Genomic DNA, 23,302 nt, shown 5'->3' with positions numbered 1-23,302 from the left:
GGAAAACTATACATCCAAGAATCAATATATAGTTGTATAAATTGCTACGTCCTTGTTTTACAGCTTAGTGAAATGTATTTAAAAATGTAAATATTTCAACTGTTTTAAGGATATATATGCAGACTTTAAGTTAATGATATTGCTATCATTTTGCATAGAAGTAAAATTACATTTCCCAGTATATTAAGTGTGATTTGGTTTATTTCTCTTTGATTTATATAGAAAAAGAACTGGAGAAACTATTAGGTAAATGATTCCTGTTAAGTCATCTTGAAGGAAAGATAGTACTTGAGCTACTGTATTTATCAGATTAAGGAAAGTACAAAGGATAAAAAGAATACACTGTTCCTAATTACCTTATAATTACATTTAAATTTGGGATTTCTAGGAATAACACTACATTTATAAGAAAACAGTTTTAAATCTGACAAATAGTTTATAAACAAGGACATTAAGATTAAATTGAATCATAAAGTATTTCTTTAAATATAAGACAGGACAGATGGCATAAAGGATGATTTAAAAAAAACTAACGTATTTTTACACATTTTCTTACACTGTACTGTGCAACAAGAAGTGCACATTCTTGAAACCAAAGAAAGAAAAGTAAGGAGGGGAAAAGCAGGGGGAAGAATTGAGGAAAAATCATTCTTTTTTGGAAGCAACAAAGCAAATGGCTTGGATCTGACTTCTTGGTAATAGAACATGCAACTATTTTAACATGCTTCTTGGATGTCAAACTAATAAGAGGAACAAGCATGATTGAGAATTTAAAAGGCATGCAGAAATGTACAAGGTAATGAATACTTCATGCTGGCTTTGGTGCAGTTACACATTCACATTTATATACATGCCATTGTGTACAGCTGAATTCTATGCAACAATTTTAAAATAAAAAATAGACCTAACCAAATGATTGTTTTCAACAGCAAATCTTTAAATCAAAGAAGCACAGTGCACAACAAGTAACATCCTTATGTAGTTTGGATCATACACAACCATATTCATACCAAACAGTTTGATTATCCTCAGAAACCAACAATGCAGCTTCTGCGTCATCAGGACATAGGCATGCAGGAATGATAAGATTACTACCTATAGAGGATTGTCGGTTACTGTAACTAGGGCTCTGACTGTCAGGAAACGGTACATTGTCTTTCTGCACAGCTTTACTCAGAGAGGAAAAAGCCTGGTTAGTTACTCTGGTGATGGGCCTCGGAGGTAACCCACTTATATTACTAACTAATTCTGTGTTTAAGGATAGAAATGGCTGAGATGAATGAATTACAGTAAAAGACTCTACACTATCTTTAGCTGATACTCCAAATGAATCATTAGGTATTTTGACAGTGGCAAAAGTTTGGTTTAGAAACAGTGATCTTTTTGTTCTTGAGTGTTTAGCTTGGTCATACAGAGACTCAGGCATATCTGTAGCTAAGTCATTTTGAGTATAAAGATGGTTAGCATGCGAAGGATCATGAAGAGTTTGAGAGGACCACTGATGTAAATGGTACTCACTAGACGCTGCAGTGATGTTGCTATCAGCAGTAGGCAGTGGAGAATCAATTGACAAAGGTAGTCTACTGTCCTTGGCCAAAAAATCATGTATGCTTGTCCTTCGTGTTGTTCCTTCAGCTGTAGAGATCACACTACTTGCACGAGGTAAAGTGGCATAAGGATTGCTATCTTTTGATTGTCGTGACAGAGAGGTTTCTTTCACTAATTTTATCTTTCCTTGAGTGCCTGGTATAGATTTTCCTGTAGAACTAATGAAGTAGGCATCTTCAGTCTTCCGAAGACCAGGTCTCACAAACTCAGGCTTAGTTGTCCGTCTGTCATAGAAGTCCCCTGGGGTTTTTCCACTTACTGACCTGGACAGACCACAACTAACTGGCTTGTCTTTCCCCAAAAAGTCAGAAGAGACAGATAAACTTTTCATTACTTCATCTAAAAGATTCTCTTGACTTGAGGACTTCAGCTGTTTAAAAAACAATGAAACAGGTCAGTGAATATAGCGCCCCCTGCTGTTCTGAGACAGTCTCACTGTCCTCTCTGTTATCTCCCAAGTAGCTAGAAGTATGCAGTTTGAATATATCCATGTTTAGATTTTCATAATATACTATGGAGTACAATATCTGGTTTTCTTTCCCACTTTTTTTTAGGACCCAAAAATTTGAACTCAGGATCTCATGCTTGCTGGGGTGACACTCTACCACTTGAACCACCTTTCCAGTTGCCCCCCAGCCCTGCCCACCTTTTCTGTCTGGGCAGGATTTGAACTGTGATCCTCTAGATCTAAGGATCCTGAACAGCTAGGATTACAGATATGCACTATTTATGTCCATCTCAGTAACAAACATTCCCCCCAGCCTTAGTCACCCTGAAGCCATTACCAGTATCAGGCTTAAACCAAGGGCCTCATACTCTCAAGCTTCCCCGGCTCCCTGCCTGGAAGCATTCCATCATGAGAATCACTTTCGGTCTAGCTTAATTGCTGGATATGTAGAGATAGTCTGTGGACTTCTCTGTCCAGATTAGCTTAATTGCTGGATATGTAGAGATAGTCTGTGGACTTCTCTGTCCAGACTGGTTTCAAATCATGGTCCTAAGATTCAGTTTCTTGTGTAGCTAGGAATGATCCAGTGACCGACTTAGCTTTAATCATAGACATTTGTTAATATTCACCTAAATTAAGGTCACCACACATAATACTCACCTGTATTGAGGTAAGCTTGTTGCTTTCTTCCAAAAACTGTTGTAGAGTAACAACTTCACTTCCAGGGGAGCCAGTTTTAAGTTTATGAAGTCCTCGGCTTTCTAGTGTTTCTGGCATTTTGTGCTGGAGCACTGGACTTGATCTGGTTTGTCTTTTCAAGTACTGGATTGGACTGCTACCACTGCTGGACCAAGTCTCATGATCATGAAGCAGGCTAAATTCTCCACTGCTGTGGCTTTGTGGCCTGCTTTGGTTATTAACTGCACCTGCTTTTAGAATAAACGCTGTGTTCAGACTTCAATAATAGAAATCAGATTATAATCAATAAAATTAGTAAGTGGGTTTATTCCATAAATAGCCAAACTTACATTCAAGCTTTATTTAAGAAATGCTTGTTTAGTACACCATGTTAGTCTTAGATAAGAGTTAACAACTGTCTGTCAGAGCTTGCTTTATTTATTACCAAACTAACAAGTATTGTAATCACTACAAGGATAAAAACTTGCTTTTACCACCAAAACTGAGCTTCAACAGTCTACTATAAAGCAAGCACTTAAATACATTTGAAGACTAAATAAATAAGTAAATTGAATGAATGATAAATTCTTTAAATTCAGGTCCAAATAATAATAAAATAATTCAAGACTTAGAGTTAGGACTTGATTATACACATTTCAAGTGTAAGGTCAAAGCTCAAGACTTTTAAATGCAAAAATAGCATATTGTAATTCTTTGTCTAGAAAGTCTTCATTACTTGCAAAACCATGGTTTTTCTGTTCATTCTAAATGAGTAGATGTAAATTTAAAAGCAGTTAAATAGTATGAAAATCAAGTAAAGGCATAATGCAATTAATTTTAAAATATCTGTAAATATTAAGATCCAATGAATTAATTAATAAAAGAAGCAATACTGGCCTGGAAGTAGCTATGTATATGTAGCCCAGGATGGCCTAGAATTTATGATGCTTCTTCCTTGGCTTCCTAAGTGCAAGGATTACAGATATGTCTCACCACACCCAATCTTTCTCTCCCCCCCCACTGCCTTTTGTGTGTGTGTGGGGTGTGTGTGTGTGCCAGCCTCACTCTGGGAGCCTCATGTTCTTATATGGATTTCTTTTGGCCATCAAGGCTCTACAACCTGACCAATACCACCAATTCTGGCTGTTTGGTAGTTAGTTGGAGTTGAGTATCACAAATTTATCTGCCCAGGTTGTTTTAAAACTGTGATCCCTGGGCTAGGAGCATGGCCTTGTGGTAGAGTGCTTGCCTAGCATGCATGAAGCCCAGGGCTTGATTCCTCAGTATAGAAAAAGCTGGAACTAGTGCTGTGGCTCAAGTAGTAGAATTCGAGCCTTCAAAAAGCCCAAGGATAATCCCTAGGTCCTGAGTTCAAGCCCCAGACTGGCCAAAAAAAAAAAAAATGAACAAAACTGATCTTCAAGCCTGACACTGGGTGGCTTGCACCAGTGATGCAAACCTGTAATCCTAGCTACTCAGAAGGCTAAGATCTGAGGATCACAGCTGGAAGGCAGCCACCCTGAGCATCCTGGGCAGGAAAATCTGAGACACTTTTTTTCCCTCCTGTCAGTTGTGGGATTGAACTCTGGGCCTGAGCGCTGTCCCTGAGATTTTCAGCTCAAGGCTAGTGCTTTTATGATTTGAGCCACTGTGCCACTTCCAGTTTTCTGGTGATTAACTGGAGATAAAGGGTATCATGGACTTTAGTCCTTGGGCTGGCTTTGAACAGTAATTCTCAGATCTCAGCCTCCTGAGTAGCTAGGATTATAGGCTTGCCACCGGTGCCCAGCATGTGAGACCACCTATACTATGCAATCAAAAAGGCTGGAAGTGGCAAAAAGCTATGCTCTTCAGATCTCAGTCCCTTTTTTTTTTTTAATTTGGTGCTAGTCCAGGGGCTTGAATTCGGGGTCTGGGCAAAGTCCTTGAGATTTTTTCTCAAGAATAATAATTCTCAACCACAGCTCCATTTCCACCTTCTTGGTGGTTAATTGGAGATAAGAATCTCAGATTTTCCTGATCAAACTGGCTTTGAACCTCAATCCTCAGATCTCAGTTTCCTGAATAATAGCTAGGATTACAGGCATGAGCTGCTGGCTACTGGCACCTGAATTAGATCTCAGCCTCTTGAGTAGTTAAGATTATGAGTAGTTAGGATTTTTTTTCTTTTTTTTTTTTTTGCAGTAGAGTGGGGGAGGCCATGGGTGCCAATCCAGGGGCTGGAACTTAAGGCCTGAATGCTCTCCCTGAGCTTCTTTTGATCAAGGATAACACTCTAATATTTGAGCCACAGCACCACTTCTGGCTTTTTGGCACTTTATCAGAGATAAGCGTCATGGACTTCCCTGCCTAGGTTGGCCTTAGATTTTAGCCTCCTGAGTAGCTAAGATTACAGGTATGAGCCACTAGCACCTGACATTACTTAATGTCTAAATTAATTGTATGATTGTTTTTGCTGTCCATTGTTGGTGTGTTTTCTAGATAACCTTGAAAGACTCAGTTGTGGTTGAACTACACAGAATGGACATTAGCAAGTTCTAGAATAAGCTCACTAAAAGTCTGTGCTATTCAGTAATATTACTATTGCTTTTGATAAATAGCAAACTGACAAATGGTTTTCTAATCACAAGCATAAAAGGATCATGGAAAAATGTTTCAATTATTTAACATTTTCCAGAAATAAGATTTTAAGGTTGGAAGAAATTCTTCGTCCTTTCAGACCACATTTTTCTTCTATCATGATTTCAGACTATTTTTCTTCTAGATGTATGAATTAAAAAAATAATTATCACTTCCAATAATTTCATATTACCACAAAAAGTCATAACATTAATGATAAAATTACAAAAGAAACCATTTTATTATCCACAAAGTAATACAACAAATGTATTACTGAACAATTCTGGACTACACAAAGTAATGATGGATTAAATGCTACAAGAATTTTTAAAAAATAGTAAACTTTTTTTGGTGTTGTTGGTCGTGAGGCTTGAACTCGGCCTGGGTGCTGTCCATGAGCTGTTCAGCTCAAGGCTACTGCCCTATGCCTATAGCCACAGTGCCACTTTCAGTTTTCTAGTGGTTAATTGAAGATAAGAGTTTCACGTTCTTTAGTGACCTGTCTGGCTTTGAACCATGATCCTCAGATCTCAGCCTCCTGTAGCTAGGAGTACAGACATGGGCCACCATGCTTGGCTAAAGATGGTAAATTTTAAAGGAAAAATTCATCACCTACAGTTTCTAAATATTCAAGTAAATGCATCATTTTAAAATTAAGGAAAAATAATTATTCCCATTACTTAAAGTATACCTGTATCCATAAAATTATTGTTCCACACACATAACACAAAACTGCTTCTCTAAAAGTATATTTAAAAAAGCTATTTTCTAATATGACTAATGTAGGTTTAATATATACATCATGAAAAATTAACACTTAGATGTCAAAGACAAAAATAAAAAACATAAATAAATGTCAAGTATAAAGATTATAAGACTTTTAACTGTGATGATAAACAGCTAAAAAACCAAAATAACTGCTCCTGTTTTTACATTTGTATACATTGAAATACATCTGTATACAATGCAAAAAATATAATTGTTCCCAAGAAATATGATTCAAACATAATGTTTAGACTTTACCTCCAAAAGCCCTTATCACATCTCTAACATTTTTCTACTCATGGCCTTGTATGTGCTAAGCATGTGCTCTACCACTAAGCTTTTACTTTTTGCCTTTCTCCCACTAGTATGTGTTACTAGACATTGGTGGAGTATATTAAATTCTCCTACGGCATACCTTTAACTTCATGGAGTGAAGCATTGTTATTGCTATTGCTAGTGGATGTTCTGCCACTATCAAGGCTGGCTGGTCTTGAAGCTAAATGAAAAAAATCAGCAGACAGTATAATAAAAATTTCCAGTTGATAACACACAATTTTACATTCTGATTGAAGACTGTTTTAAGAAAGTAATCATGCATACTTTCCCAGGCTGAACATGCCCACAAGTGGATCTTACAGATTAAAAAGCAAAGACATTTCCCAATAGTTCAGTAAGACACTTGAGAATAGGACACTTATAAAACAGTAGCTGACATTCTAAAGAAAGACAAAAGTATATATTTATACTTGAAAATGACAAGTTCTACAACTGCTTTAGTTGAATAGAAAGATGTTCTCCCCAAATGCTAGTGATTAGCTCACTTAGAACATATCAAACAAGGAGACCTGCACATTGCAGATGTATCACAGAGAAGAGGAAGATGAACATCTACACAGTTGATGCCTTGTGTTCCCATCCGTAACAGAAACAATTATATAGGTACCCTTGCCTATGCTACTTAAAACCCTGCTCATGTATCCATTTGCATTTGTTAATAATAATATAGTTTGGCAAGATACGATTTTCCAGATGAAAACTTAAAAATCTAAAATATTTAACACTGAAAAAAATTTATTTTTTTAGCCAGGCACGGTGGCTCACACCTCCAGCTATGCAAGAGGCTGAGATCTGAGGATCAAGGTTCAAAGCCAGCCCAGGCACAAAAGGGCCCAAGACTCTTACCTCCAATTAACCCCTAGAAAACAGGAACTGGGTAGGATGGTAGCCTTGAGCTGAAGAGCTCAGAGACAGCAACAGTACCCAGGCAGAGTTCAAGCGCCATGAACACCCCCACACCCCTCCAAAAAAGAAAAAATTGTTTTTCTTAATATTTTACCAAAATAAGTACTTAAAACCAGGAGAAAAATGAAACTCATAATAACCTTTTATAAAACGGTAACATCAGTTTTGAGTATTACAAAGGCTCAAGTAAATATCCTTAAAATATTGTACATTTAGATAAGGTGGCTATTTTTTTATTTTTATATTTTGATCAGTCATGGGCTTGAACTCTGGGCCTGGGCACTGTCTCTGACCCCTTCAACTCAAAGCTAGCACTATACTACTTGAGCCACAGTGCCACTTCCAGTTTTCTGGTGGTTAATTGGAGATAGTCTCACAGACTTTCTTGCTTGACTTGGCTTTGAACTGTGATCCTCAAGATTTCAGCCTCCTAAATAGCTAGGATTACAGGTGTGAGCCACTGGTGCCTGGCTAAGACAGCAATTTTCAAAGGCACTATGAGGCTGAAGAAATGGAATTAACTATTAAATGCAGGACAGAGAAAATATATTTGCTGGCAATGGCACATTCATCTACTCATAAAAGAGTCTGAGCATTCCCATTTAGTATTTAATTCATATTATCTAATTAGGTTAATATCTTACCATGAACTCTTGATCCCGTACTAGAATCATCACTAATACCTTGTGGACTTATGTCTTCAAAGGATGTAGTATCTACATAAAATACCAAAATGGACATAAACATGTTTTTGTAACAAAATGATTTTATTATAAAAATTTACACAGAATTTGGAAGTTGTTGTTTTTTTTTTTTAGTCTGTCATAGGGCTTGAATCCTGGGCCTTGCCACTCTCCCTGAGCTCTTCAGCTCAAGGCTACTGCTCTACCCCTGATGCCACAGTGCTACTTCCAGTTTTCTGGTGGTTAACTGTAGAGTCTAGTCCAGCATAGAAGCTCATGCCTGTAATCCTAACTACTCAAGAGGCTGAGATCTAAGGATCAAGGTTCAAAGCCAGCCCAGACACAAAAGGACCTGAGACTCTTATTTCCAATTTACCTCTAGAAAACAGGAAGTGGGGCTTGGCTCAAAGTAGGGTGGGTAGCCTTGAGCTGAAGAGCTCAGAGATAGTGCCCAGGCTAAGTTCAAGCCCCATGACCCATCAAAAAAAAAAATAAAAAAGTCACGGACTTTTGTGCCTGGGCTGGCTTTGAACTGTGATACTCAGATCTCTCAGCCTCCTGAATAGCTAGAATTACAGGCATGAGCTACTAGTGCCCAGTTCAGAATATAGACAGTTTTTAAATCATATAATACATCTTGATCTAGCATTTTTTTTTTGGTGGGTCTTGGGGCATGATATCTGCGTGGGCACTGCCCCTGAGCTCTTCAGCTCAAGGCTACCACCCTACCCTTGAACCAAACCCCACTTGCCATTTTCTAGAGGTTAATTGGAGATAAGAGTCTCAGGTCTTTTTGTGCCAGGGCTGGCTTTGAAGCTTGATCCTCAGATCTCAGCCTCCTGAGTAGCTAGGATTACAGATATGAGCCACTGCACTTGTGCTCGGCTTGATCTAGCATATTTTATAGACGCAGTAAGAAGTAGCAGCAGGAAAAAGGTAATTATAAGGAGAGTTGACTTAGAAAAAAATGCCAGAAGCAATGAGATACTCCCTGCTCATCCTGTAAAGCAAAGAAAAGCAAGAACCTTTGTTGGCTCTTAGGTGTTTCTCTTAAAGTAGTATGCTTTTAGTTTTTTTTTTCTTTTTACTTATATTACACACACTATCTATCTCCTTTTCATTTTTTGTGGTTTACTTTTCTTGTTAGATTATTAATATTTTATTATGAAAAAAGACCTAGAAGAAAGTTTTAATTATCTTTGTAACAATCTATTTGAAATGATTTGAACATTTCCCCAAATCAAACCTTTATCATGGTTGATAGCTATTCTTGTTGTTCAAAAGTAAAAACAAAAAACAAAAAACCTACCCAGGAAGTCAAATTAAAATTCTTGTTGTTACACCACAGTGCAAATAGCAGAAGGCCTATACCTTTATTATTAACCAACTGCTTGGATCTGAAGCCTGCAGAAGAGTTGACAGTTGAAAAGTTGATGGCTGTAGTAGAGAAGGCCATAGCTCCCAATTCTTTCCTCCTTTTACCCGTTGAAATATCATCAGGAATCTCCAAATTTTCAGTACTACCTGTCCACTGTCCTCCTGCTAGGACCATGGACTGCACCAGGTCATTCATGGCTGGGATGCAAATGAAAGCAAATGAATCAGCATGGTTAATGTCTTATTTCTATTTTGTACTATAATGATTTGGGTTTTGTCTATGAATTAATGAACACAGACCTAAATAATAATCATGTCATTTGAATTATGAAATGCATTCAGCTGAATGAAATGAGGAGGCCAAACCCTGTTCAGAAAATACTTATATCCCACCCCTGTCCCTTTTAAAGGACAGAAAGGAATTTTACTATGATCAATCGCCATGCATTTTGCACAATGATGTGTAATATAATTAGAAGCTTTCATAATGTAGATTTGTGGTGATAAAAGTGGAATGAAGATGAAATGCAATTCTTATACATAAGTATCATTATTGCAAATGAAAGAGTCCTTGGTCAGAGCAGGTTACTGAAGAAATAATTCATTTTATAAATCAAGTATACCACTGAATAAAAACCTGAAAGAGATATCTGTGATTAATCCACTAAAAAAGGAAAACCCAGACTAAGAAATGACAAACATTTTGAAGGGTTGTAGGCCATTTGTTTATTTATTTATGTTCATTCAGGAAGTAAGTGCCTAATGCTAAGGATTTTATTGTATTTTGCTTAGGTACATTTCTTGGGGGAAAATTCTCTCTGCAAATTTGTGGGGTTTTTTCCTGCCAACTTTTAGAAAGCACTGGAAATTTACAAGTATATTCACATGTATCACTAAACGTATAAATGTATATGCAGCAGTAGACATATATAATGCAAATGAAGTGCAGTTTAAAAAATATTCTTCAAGCACTTTGTAGTAAAGGAATACTGCACTTTACTCTGCAAAATAAGAAATCAGCACAGTCCAGAGGAAGGTTAGTGTAAAATTAATCATGGAAGCCAGTGTAGTTATTTGAAAGAAGCTGAACTGTCATAAAGTCTTACACATGGAACGACGGTAGCAGGCCTTCATTTTGTCTTTATCCTTCGGTCTGTTCCTCAAAAAGGGCAGTCTTTTCAGTGCAACCACTTTAATGTCAGAGCATGAGGAAAAACAGAAACAGAAAAATGAAAGAAAAAAGGGAGAAGAACAGATGGGAGTTAAATGTTGAAATTAAGGACAGAAATGAATGTTGAGTTTCAGCTATGTATGCTATATTAAAGCTATTATTCTCATGCTGCTGAGTGATAATGAAACATGAAATATGTACTTTGATACTTCATAAATACTTGGAAAAGCACTGAAGACAATGATGAGGAACATAGTACTTAGAAAGCAGGGACGGCCATACTCCTATGAAGACAAGAATTAATTAGAATCATTTATGGAGTGACTAAATTCCCTAAGAGTTGTGAACATAAAGTAAAAATTAGGAGACTACTGGTTCATATTCTAAGTAATTAAAAGGTATACTTTTTTTCAAGCCTCTACTTCCTTTTTAATTTTTTAAATTGAAAGATTTGTGTTAAAAAAAAGGAAATGCACATTCTAACAAAGTATTTTAGCAATACATCAACAAATATTAAGATGCCAGATATTAAAATAATCTAAAAAAGTAAAAAATTTTAAAGGTAATCTAAAAAAACCTAAAGAAAGTTTAGAAAATAATCTAAAAAAAAACATTAAAAATCACCTTAAGAACTTGATTCGCTTAAGCTTCAATAAAGAAAATGTTGGTTTGAACTGGATTCTAGTATGTTGTTATGAATACCTAAAATACGTTATTATTTTTCTTTTTGTCAGTCGTAGGGCTTGAACTCTGGGCCTGGCCACTATCCCTGAGCTCTTTAGCTCAAGGCTACCACCCTACCCTTTGAGTTACAGCTAAGTCTGGTTTTCTAGTGGTTAATTAGGTAAGAGTCTTATGAATTTTAGTGCCTGGGCTGGCTTTTAGCCATGATCCTCAGCTCTCAGCATCCTAAGTAGCTAGGATTTCAGGCGTAAGCCACTGCACCCAAATCTTGTATTTTTTTCTTCATTTTTTATTTGTTTGTTTTGGTCATTGTGGGGATTGAACTCAGGGCCTGGGGGCTGTCCCTGAGACTTTTTGCTAAAGACTAGCTCTAATACTTTGAGCCACTGCTCCACTTTATGTAAATAACATAGTTTCTTTCAAACAACTTTTCTAAAGATAAAATAGCAATTATACTGAGTTTATTTTATAAAAAATGGTTTGGAGAAAGAAGAAATACAGTATTTTGACAGTAAAAGTATTAGCACTAAACTCTGAAAAAAGTTAAAGAAGTACCCCCAAAGCATGCAAAAACGAGAGGAAAAAATATAACCCTCTGGTTATATTTAATATAAACTAAGCTTATGTTAAAAAGTAAAGGAAGCATTGGAAGCAAAAAACAATTAATTTTATGAATCAAACAAAGTCTTATCAGTGAAGTAGAGGAGTAATTGGGACAAAAATTCAAGTTCATTAACTATTTAAGACTTAATTATACCTTTTAACTTTTTTTCAGTGCTAAGGACTGAACTCAGGGCCTTGCATATGTGGCAAATGCTGTACCATTAGGCTGCCTCTTCAGTTCTATTACACCTTTTGGAAATGTAATTTAGGAATTAAGAAAACAACTTGCAAAAAATTATATGGCCTTAATAACTAAGTTCTTTTTCATAATCTTGTAAACAATCAAAACGTCTGGTAAAATGACAAGAATCATTTATTAAAGACAGTACAATGTATATTAAACTTTTTTTTTGTGGGTCATGGGGTTTGGACTCTGGGTGTAGGCACTGTCCCTGAGCTCTTCAGCTCAAGGCTACCAACCTACCCCTGGAGCCACAGCTTCACTTCCCCTTTTCTAGTGATTAATTGGAGATAAGAGTCTCAAGGTCTTTAAGTGTTCAAGCTGGCTTTAAACCTTGATGGTCAGCTCTCAGCATCCTGAGTAGCCAGGATTACAGGCGTGAGCCACAGCATCTTGCTGGATATTTAGCTCTTTAACTTGTTTGACCGTTTTAAGGAAAATCTGTGATTCATTTAAGTTTTTTAATTTGACTGACTTTTTTTTTTCAAGCTTGGTAAACACAACATTTTCAATGGTTAAAAAGAACTGAAAGCAATGTAAAAATGGACAATTAGCTAAAACAAAGTTGAGTGATTGAAGCATGCACATGTCATGTTTAGATATTTTTTTCCTTGATCTGTTTTAACTGTTTGCAAAGACTGCTTTACAGACAGATACTCTTCCAAAATGAACAGGATAAAAAGACTAAAATTTGTGAGGGAGGGAATGTGATTCTTCTTATAGCAATTTGTTTGGAGATAATATTCTTTGCTCAAAGTTAATATTGTTGGATTCTGTGCTTATTTGAAAAAATTCTAAAATAATTGTAGGAAAAGAGAATATTACTGCCTTCTGATTCTTACTTTGAACAGTTTCAGCAGAGTATGAAAGAATAACAAATTGACACTCCAAACAGACAAAAGTACCTCAAGACTGTTGTGCTTTCTTAAAAAATATATGCTACTACTTCTTAATTGCATGTTAAATTTGAATCTAAAGAGAACAGATAAAATTGATTCATAAGTTACTTTAATGGAAAACTTGATGATTTTTCCATAATAGTAATTGTTAATTTAGTGAACGTTGTATGGCAGAAGACCCATGAATAATCAGTGGAGATACAGAATTAAACTGCTTTTTGGAGACTAGTATACATGTATGTATATAGATTTGTCCTTTTTTTATTTTCCACTTACTTATATATTTACTTTAATGTGTAATACCTTAATACTAGTCTTGGGGAGACTACCTTTGAAGGAGATAGCAACTACATTTGTACTTTTCAATTTGTGACATTAATGGTAATTTTTTCATATACTACCTAAGAATTCTGAGACAACCCCCTGGACATCTTCATAGGATTTAGTATTTAATTCTTTTCCACTGAAATATACTTTTTAGTCCTTACTCTCGCTACTTAACTGAACACACTAGGAATGAAGTAAAAGGCTATAAATTGTATAGTCCATATTAGGATATGATAGTAAAACAATTAGAATACAAGTGCATATAAAAGCTATATATCACTATTCATTTAAACCAGAACACTACCAGACACCCTTCAATAATTTTCTTAACCTTTACTCACTTTTTTTTGTGTGTGGGGGGGGGGAGGCTTGAAACTGGCCTGGGTGCTGTCCCTGAGCTCAAGGCTAGCGCCCTAGCCCTGGACCTGAGTGTTGTTTCTGAGCTCTTCAGCTCTAGGCTACCGCCCTGCCCTTGAGTCAAGCCCCACTTCTCTTTTTCTAGAGGCTAATTGGATATGAGAATCTCAGGTCCTTTTGTGCTGGGGCTAGCTTTGAACCTTGATCATCAGATCTCAGCCTCCCAGAGTAGCTAGGATAACAGGTGTGAGCCATGATGCCCAGCTCTTTACTCATTTCTAGATAGTAACACCTCTTTCAATTCCTACTTTTTTTTTTTTTTTTTTTTTTTTTTTTTTTGCTGCCAGTCCGGGGGCTTCAATTGAGGGCCTGGGTACTGTTAAGATACCTTTTGCTCAGGGCTAGCGCTCTGCCACTTGAGCCACAGTACCACTTCTAGCATTTTTGGTGTATGTGGTACTGAGGAATCAAACTGAGGGCTTCATGCAGGGTAGGTAAGCACTCTACTACTAGGCTACATTCCTGGCCCTCATATTTTTCTTTGCTTTGTCCAATGTAATAACTTAGGCCCAATTTGCTACCATCAAAGTTCTAAGCAAGAACCTTGCTGTAAAATGCTTTGTTTTCATTGTTATAGATGAGAATAAAAAATAAAGTTATATATATATTATATATAATAGATATTTATGTGTATAAATATGTACATTTTTTCTGCAAAGGCTAGCTCTTAATTCAATCTTCTTTTTAAGATATTTTCCTCACTGGCCAACTGAGGGCATCTCTGTATGTGTCAGAACATCATATGGTTATACACTATTATACAATTCATTTCATACTAATATAAAATTAAAAGGTGATGCCATTTCGTTCATTAGACAATTTCCCAAAAGAACTGAAGTTGTGTTTTTTTAAACAGAAATCATTCAAAATATTCTAAATAAAAATAAATTACATTTAAAGAGTTTAAGTACTCACTGCTGCTTTTCTTGGTCCCCAGAGTTTGTCCATCTTCTAAAGAATTTGACCCTACTGAAGAACTATCTTGACTATCTTGATGGGGAAGTTGAAGAAATCCTTCACTGGAATCTGATCGGGTAGGTGTTAATGTTAGAGATTTCTGACGCTCTCGGTTAATATCTTTCTTGGACTTTATCAATTTTCTCATTTTTAGAGTAATCCAGTTGCCTCTCCTAATAGAATAATTTAAAAAATTCTCAGTATAAAATTCAACACATAAATCTATCAAAAATTAGAAATCTTCAAGTACAAGAAATATATATTTTTTTCTAAATAAAATTCATAAAATTTAATTAGTGGTACCTTCTAGGAGGAGATGGATCATAAAACTTGTATTGATCCATAATTTTCTCTTCTAGTTTCTCCTTCTGTCGTCTTAATTCATTTAACTTATCACTATAAAATAAAAATTACATTTTAAAATATGTGTATTTTACAAAGAAATGAATAAGACTAAATTATTTTGTAGTGTTCTTTCTGAAACAAACACAGATACACAAATGACAACTGAGTTTGTAAGGCAGTAACAATAGGTTTTCTATGTTGTTCCTTTGCTTTAAACTTAGAACTTAATTTAAAGTTTTAATTCTTCAATTGATTTGTTTAAAGAAAAAATTTTCAGGCTGGGAATGTGGTTTAGTGGTAGAGTGTTTTGCCTAGTATGAATGAAGCACTAGGTTCAATTTCTCAGTATCACATAAACAGAAAAGGCTGAAAGTAGCACTGTGGCTCCAGTGGTAGAGCGCTAGCCTTGAGCAAAAAAGCTCAGGGCCGGTGCCCAGGCCTTGAATTTAAGCCCTAGGACTGGGAAGGAAGGAAGGAAGGAAGGAAGGAAGGAAGGAAGGAAGGAAGGAAGGAAGGAAGGAAGGAAGGAAGGAAGGAAGGAAGGAAGGAAGGAAGGAAGGAGAGAGGGAGGGAGGGAGGGAGGGAAGAAGGATGGATTTAACTTATATAAGCAAAAAAGTGAAAATGCTAAGGTATTTAATTTGCTTATAATTAAAATAAAATAAACACAGGAGATTGAGATCTGAGTATCACAGTTCAAAGCCAGCCTGGGGGAAAGTCTTAAGGCTCTTATCTCCGATTAACCACTAAAAAGCTAGAAGTGGAACTGTGGTTCAAGTGGTAGAAAACCAGTCTTAAGGGGAAGAAAGCTAAAAGGTAGCACCCAGGCTCTTGAGTTCAAGTGCCATACTGGCAACACAACCAAAATAAAACAAAATGAATATAAGAATTGTACAATCACGGGCTGGGAGCGTAGCCTAGTGGTAGTGTGCTCAAAGTGTGCTCCCTTAGCATACATGAAGCCCTCGGTTATATTCCTCAGTATCACATACACAGAAAAAGCCAGAAGTGGTGCTTTGGCTTAAAGCGCTAGCCTTCAGCAAAAAGTGTCCAAGCACAGAGCCCAAGCCCTGAGTTCAAGCCCCATGACTGGCAAAAATTATTTCCTGACCCTTACAATAAATAAGTATGCTAGTTTTACTATATCCTACTAATAGAATTTATCACATATAGAAACATCTAAGATCACAAGCCAAAGTAGAGGGATTATTTTGGGGGGAAGTGGGAACTCATAAAACAACACTGCCAGATGCTGCTGGCTCACATCTGTAATCCTACTCAGGAGGCTGAAATTGTAGGATAGAGATTCAAAGCCATCCCAGTCAGATAAATTTGAGATATTCTTAATACTGTTATCCTCAATTAACTAGCAAAAAGTGGAGGTGTGGTTTCAGGGGTAAAGTACCATCCTTGAGCAAAAAAGCTAAGCAAGAATGCAAGGCCCCAAGGTAAAACACCAGTATCAGAGCACATGCACACACACACACACGTTCCAATGTCAGAGAATACAAACAGCTAGAGATTCTGTAATAATAAGGAAGGGACGAGGAATATATATGTGTGTGTGTGTGTGTGTGTGTGTGTGTGTGTGTGTGTGTGTGTGTGTGTGTGTGTGTGTACAAGTAACTCTGCTAATAATACAGTAAGAGAGAGGATATTTAGCAACGACCATCATAATTGTAGGCAACAGTAGTACCCAAATGAAACTGTGGAAATACAATAGAAACCATCCTTGATGACCAAAAAAATTCCTTTTGAGAAAAAGAGTATTATTACAAAAGCTGAAAAAGAAACATAAGGTTGTTAACCAAGTAGTTTACCTTTAATATAGAAGGGGAAGTAGTAAAGGAGTCTTGGGTTAAGATTTTGTTCAGTAGAATGTCAGAAGCATGAGTTTTACAAAGTGATATTGTGAAATCTTTGCCTAAAGTACCTTAACACAATGATGGAAACATATATCAGAAAAGCTAAAGTTAAAGACAACATTCAAGAAGCTTGAACCACAGTCCTTCAGGTCTCAATTTTCTGAGCTACTAGGATTACAAATGTGAGCTACTATATACAATTAGGACAGGGACTTTTAGTGTTCAGGCTGGTCAATCCTCTTGCTACCGCCAACTAAGAGTTAGGGCAACAGGGGTGCAATGCCTCACCTGAATTCATTTCTTGGTTTAAGTATTATATAATTCTTCAAAGACAAGGTCTATGTGTTTTCATGTTAGCATTTCTGGTTAAAAAATATATAATGATGGAAGTGACACTGTGGCTCAAGGGGTAGGGAAATAGCCTTGAACTGAAGAGCTCAGGGACAATGCCCAGGCCCAGAGTTCAAATCCCATGATGGACCCAAAATAAATAAACAAACAAACACACACACTGGGGGCTGAGAATTTAGCCTAGTGGTAAGAGTGCTTACCTAGCATGCACGAAGACCCAGGTTTGGTACCTTGATACCACATACACAGAAAAAATGTGGTGCTGTGGCTCAAATGGTAGAGCTCTAACCTTGAGCAAGCCCAAGGACAGTACTTAGGGCCTGAGTTTAAGCCCTAGGACTGGCAAAGGAAAAAAAAATACTGAAACCAGGTTCATGGTTATAATCACTGCTATTCAGGAGGCTGAGATCTGAGGATCGCAATTCAAAGTCAGCCCAGGCACGAAAGTTCGTGAGACTCTTTATCTTCAATTAACCACCAGAAAACTGGAATTGGCACTGTGGCTTAAGGAGTAGAGCACTAGCCTTGAGCTGAAAAGCTCAGAGACAGTGCCCAGGCCTGACTTCAAGCCCCACGACCAACTAAAACAAAAACAAAAACACTGAAGAAGTTAAAAATCAAGAAAAATGAGCATGAATTTTCCCTGCTACTGGACAAAACAATTAACACCATGGGTAGTATTTAAAAGTACATAATTACTTGGTACCTACATATATTGTCTTTGCTCTACATGAAAAAGATCCTTGCTTTCCATATTCTGTTCCAATAGTGTTCTATTCTGAAGCATTAGTGTCTGAATTTGATCTAGTAGATGTCGATTTTCTTCTTCCAAATTTCCTTTAAGTTGGCTAAGTAACTGTTTAAAACAAAAATTTTATAAACATTTATATTTAGCATAAATCACCCGATGCATTAATAAAGTACTTCACTTGTCTTTAACTGTTTGAATAAGTAGATGACTGCACTTAGATCAGAACATAAATTAGTATTAACAGCTGCAGAACTGAATTCTAAGCTATACACAAATATTTCTTAATTCCCACAAACACTGGATGGGGTCTAGTATGTGATAATTATCTAGGTACAAAAGTATTGCTACTTTTCAAATTTCTTAGCCTATAGCCCAAAAGCTAGGCTCTAATCCTAATCTTCTCAAGGAGTTTAGAAATGCTCAAATGTATAATCTATAATTCTCAAATCTATAAGATGAGGATCACTTTTTTTTTTTGCCAGTCCTTGGGCTTTCTCAAGGCTAGACCTCTACTACTTGAAACATAGCACCACTTCCAGCTTTTCTGTGTATGTGGTACCAAGGAATCAAACTGAGGGCTTTGTACATGCTAGGCAGGCACTCTGCCACTAGGCCATGATCCTGGCCCATGGATGAGGATAGTTCTTATCCCACCAAATTGCTGGAACAATTATTTATGTAAACTACCTAGGTGTAAGTTATACTTCATAAATGTTACTCTTCACCTAATCTCTATTTTCTTTTTTTCTTTTTTTTGCCAGTCCTGGGCTTAAGCTCAGGGCCTGAGCACTGTCCTTGGACTTTTTCAAGGCTAGATCTCTACCACTTGAGCCTCAGCACCACTTCTGGCTTTTTTTTTTTTTTTCTATGTATGTGGTACCAAGGAATCAAACCTGAGTCTTTGTACATGCTAGGCAAGCACTCTACCACTAAGCCAAACTTCTGGCCCCTAACCTCTATTTTGAAGTAAGCTTCTAAGTTTGAGTTTTATGGCTTGATGAAGTAGAGTAAGGTAATGCAGTCAGTGGTACGTGTTCTCAGATAGTTTGGACTTTTTGTATGGGATAACAGAAACTGAAAATTCACTGCAACTAGACCAGAAGTTCTAGTAGAGGTCAAGATCTCAAAAGAAATGTTTCTCAAAATTGAGCATCCCTTTTAGGGTAGATTTATGGATCATGGCACTTGAATTTAATAGGGCTAGAAGGAACTATAGAGATTTGTATCTAAAGTAAATTATATATAATATATATTATATATTATGCTTGTATATATGTATATGTTTGTAAGGACTATATATAACAAACATATATTATATAATATAAATATAAATTCATTACAAACACTAAATACCTCACTGGAAAGAAAAACTCAAACACTCTAAAAATTTTAAAAAGGGAAAGAAAAATCAGGAATATTGCTTACTAGGACTACCTAAACCCAGCAACTGTCAGTATCACATCATGTCTGGTTAATGTATGTATAGTTAAAACAACACACACAGTAGATTAACTGAAAAACTGTATTTATTCTCTTCCTTGTTTGTACCTCTACTTGTGTGTGTGTGTGTATGAGTGCATGCAAGTGCACACATATGTGTGCGCTGATCCGGGGGCTTGAATTTAGGCCTGGGTACTGTCCCAAAGTTTTTGTTTGTTTGTTTGTTTTTGTTTTTCCAAGGCTAGTAATCTACCACTTGAGTTCATATTCAGCTTTTTAGTGGTTAGCAGGAAGAGTCTCAGACATTCCTGCCTGGGCTGGCTTGGAACTACGATCCTCAGATCTTAGCCTCCTGAGTCACAAGGAATACAGGCATGATATCCTGGGCCTGGAATCTTCTTGTAATGTGACTTCCAAGTCTTGTTATCAGTCAGGGAAATCTATTTCTCCCTTTTGAATTTAGACTGTCCTTAGCCCACAGAAAGGGGAAGTGAAACATGAAAGTTATAAACCTTTCTCAGAGGCTATTTCCACTCAGTCATAAGGAATCATGCTAGATAATGAGAAACCATGGAGAACAGAGTGGAGGTACCTTTGGATACCAGCCTGTCCTCTAATATACCTGAACCTAACCATAGATGCAAAAGCAAAACCCTTGGGTAGTGGCTCACACCTGTAATCCTAGCAACTAAGGATCACAGCTCAAAGCCAGCACAGGTACTAACGTCTGTATGTGACTCTTATCTCCAATTAACCTCTAGAAAACTGAAAGTGATGCTTGAATGGTAGCCTTGAACTGAAGAGCTCAGGGACAGCGTCCAGGCCCAGAGTTCAAGCCTCAAGACTGACAAAAAAATAAACATCAACAAAAATCCTCTGGGCCTAAACATCAGTGAGTGGTCTGCACATGTTTAAGCAAAAAAGAGATGTTTACTTGTCCACTGCAAACTGAGGTTCTATGTTTATTATTATGTCAGATAACTGATAAGACATATATTCAGAAAGAGAAAAGATTTATATACAATAAGTAAGTGAATGATCACAAATGTAACACATTAAAACATCACACAGGGCCAGCAGTTTGGCCTAGTGGTAGAGTACTTGCCTAGCATATACGAAAACCTGGGTTCGAAAACCTGGAGAAACTGCAAGGACAGTGCTCAGGCCCTGAGTTCAAGCCCTGGGACTGCCTCCCCCCCCAAAAAAAAAAAACAAAAGGCACACATAAAAAGATATCAAATGTCTGGGCTGGGAGTTTGGCCTAGTGGTTAAAGTGCTTGCCTAGCATGCATGAAGACCGGGTTCGATTCCTTGGTACCACATACGTAGAAAAAAGCCAGAAGTGGTGCTGAAGCTCAAGTGGTAGAGCTCTAACCTTGAGAAAGTCCAAGGACAGTGCTCAGGCCCTGAGCTCAAGCCCAGGACTGGCAAAAAAAAAAAAAAAAAAAAAAAGATATCAAATGTCTATAGTATTTTATAATCATCTTTTTTTTTTTTGCGTATACAGAGGTTTGAACTCAGGGCTTGAGCACTGCCTTTAGGCTTTCTCAAGGTTAGAGCTCTATCACTTGAGCCTCAGCACCACTTCCAGCTTTTTTTCTATGTATGTGGTACCAAGGAATTGAACCCAGGTCTTCGTGCATGGTAGGCAAGCACTCTACCACTAGGCCAAACTCCTAGCCCTCACTTTTTTTTTTTAACCAAGGTTAAGTGTCACCCTGACTTCTCATACCACAGAAAGGTAATACCATCTCCAAATCATGACATTATATAATCCCAAGTAAGGGTTAAAATCTTATTTGAATCGTAACAATCATCCAGAAAAGAGGATTCTTCTCTGGTAGTAACATGTAAGACATTATCAAAATTCACTGTCACTATCTCATTTCTTCAAATCTCCTTGTTAAATTTCTGAGTAGTTTCCTCTTACACTGTTTACCTCAATTAGTAGTACACAAAACTACAGAACTGTTGGCAAAAACATATACCCCTCATAACCAACCATAATAGGAATAGAAAATTCTTTAAAGGGTACACAAGAGTCAGAACATGTATGTGGTACTGGGTCTTCGTGCATGCTAGGCAAGCACTCTACCACTAAGCCAAACTCCCAGCCCCATAAAACACATTTTATTATAAAATAGGCACATAACTACATTTTGAAAGCATCTATACAATAAATTGAATGATCAGTAAAAAAAATGAAATTAAACAATACATATTTCTCAACTATCTATAAATGTCATTTATCCTTCACTAACTATTATAGAAGGAACCACTATTATCTACTGCTATTGTCATTATAATATAATTAGGTTATATTTAGGGCATGAACACAGAAGGATACAAAACAGTGATTAAACCTGTGGCTTACCTCACACTGGTTATTTAGCTTGGTGGATGTGATATCCAGCTGTTGGTACTGTTCTTTTAGCTTCGAAAATTCAGCTTCTAATCTTGTTTGTTCCAGCTTAGAATTATTTAGGAGAGTTTTCAAATTTTTATGGTCAGTTTGTAAAATTTCAGTCTCTTTTAAAAGCTGACTATATGTATAATTTAATCTGTAATTAGAAATTATAATAAAATTAGACTAGTATTTTTGATGGTACTGAGACTTGAACTCAGTGTCTCTCATTTCCTACCCATTTCTTAGGCAACTGCTTCACGATATGAACCATGCCTCCATCCTATTAGGTTTTTTTTTTTGCCAGACCTGGGCTTTAGCTCAGGGCCTGAGCATTGTCCTTGGACTTTCTCAAGGCAAGAGCTCTACCACTTGAGCCTCAGCACCACTTCTGGCTTTTTTTTCCTATGTATGTGGTACCAAGGAATCGAACCCGGGTCTTTGTGCATGCTAGGCAAGCACTCTACCACTAGGCCAAACTCCTGGCCCCTCCATCCTATTAGTTTTATTTTATTTTTTTCAAGTAGGGTTAAGTTTTCCCTGGGTAGGCCTGGACTGTTTTCTTCTTATTTTAAGACTCCTGCATAGATGAAATGACAGTTGCAGATTCCAATGCTCAGCTTTTTTGTTTGTAATGTGGTTCTTGTGAATTTTTTGCCCATATGTAAAGATAACTTTTTTTGGGGGGAGGGGAGATAATGGTGCTTAACTCAGTCTGGAAGTTGTCTCTGAGCTCTTCAGTTCAAGGCTACTTCCCAACCCTTGACCCAAGCCACACTTCCTGTTTCCTAAAGGTTAATTGGAAGTAAGAGTCTCAGGTCCTTTTGTGCCAGGGCTGGCTTTGAACCTTAATCCTCAGATCTCTGCCTCCTGAGTAGCTAGGATGACAGGTGTTGGCCACCAGCCACCACACTACTTCTGGCTTTTTCTTTCTTTCTTTTTTTCATATATTTTTAATTGTAATTAATAGAAGGGTTACATTACATTCGCCAGAACTTCTGGCTTTTTCTATGTATGTAGTACTGAGGAGTCAAACCCAGGTCTTCATGCATGCTAGGCAGGAACTCTACCACTAGGCCAAACTCCCGGCCCTCCTTTTTTTTTTTTTTGCCAGTCCTGGGACTTGAAGTCAGGGCCTGGACACTGCCCTTGGATACTTTTTTCTCAAGGCTAGCATTCTGCCACTTGAGCCACAGAGCCATTTCTGGCTTTTTCTGTATATGTGATACCGAGGAACTGAACCCAAGGCTTTGTGCATACAAGGCAAGCACTCTACCACTAGGCTACGCTCCCACCTTCTCAGTTTCCTTTTTTTAAAACCTAGATTAAGGCCAGGAGTTTGGTCTAGTGGTAGGTGCTTGCTTAGCATGTGTGAAGGCCCTGGGTTCAATTTCTTGGTACAACATACACAGAAAAGCCAGAAGTGG

At 37.1% G+C, this 23,302-nt stretch overlaps 1 protein-coding gene across 7 annotated transcripts in view; it reads right to left on the bottom strand.

Moving 5' to 3' along the window:
- Nucleotides 1-23,302, bottom strand: part of Ccdc88a (coiled-coil and HOOK domain protein 88A) — a 97,403-nt gene that overhangs the window by 6,195 nt on the left and 67,906 nt on the right. For 2 of the 7 annotated variants that reach the window (XM_090336900.1, XM_090336902.1), the window contains exons 22-31: nt 21,846-22,032; nt 17,991-18,136; nt 15,023-15,115; nt 14,678-14,892; nt 10,527-10,610; nt 9,415-9,618; nt 8,005-8,076; nt 6,534-6,614; nt 2,717-2,985; nt 1,519-1,978 (exon numbers count right to left, since the gene is read on the bottom strand). In XM_090336900.1, coding sequence (XP_090193026.1) covers nt 1,519-1,978; nt 2,717-2,985; nt 6,534-6,614; nt 8,005-8,076; nt 9,415-9,618; nt 10,527-10,610; nt 14,678-14,892; nt 15,023-15,115; nt 17,991-18,136; nt 21,846-22,032 — 1,811 coding nt within the window. Of the gene's footprint in view, nt 1-499; nt 1,979-2,716; nt 2,986-6,533; nt 6,615-8,004; nt 8,077-9,414; nt 9,619-10,526; nt 10,611-14,677; nt 14,893-15,022; nt 15,116-17,990; nt 18,137-21,845; nt 22,033-23,302 lie in introns of those variants that run through there. The other 5 variants (XM_090336897.1, XM_090336898.1, XM_090336903.1 and 2 more) reach the window with 4 other exon arrangements.

This window comes from Megascapheus bottae, chromosome 7 (assembly GCF_031878675.1).
Source record: "Megascapheus bottae isolate mThoBot1 chromosome 7, mThoBot2.hap1, whole genome shotgun sequence".
NCBI lineage: Eukaryota > Metazoa > Chordata > Mammalia > Rodentia > Geomyidae > Megascapheus > Megascapheus bottae.
The sequence above is the reverse complement of the archived record's forward strand: the minus strand, read 5'-3'. Positions and strand labels throughout refer to the sequence as shown.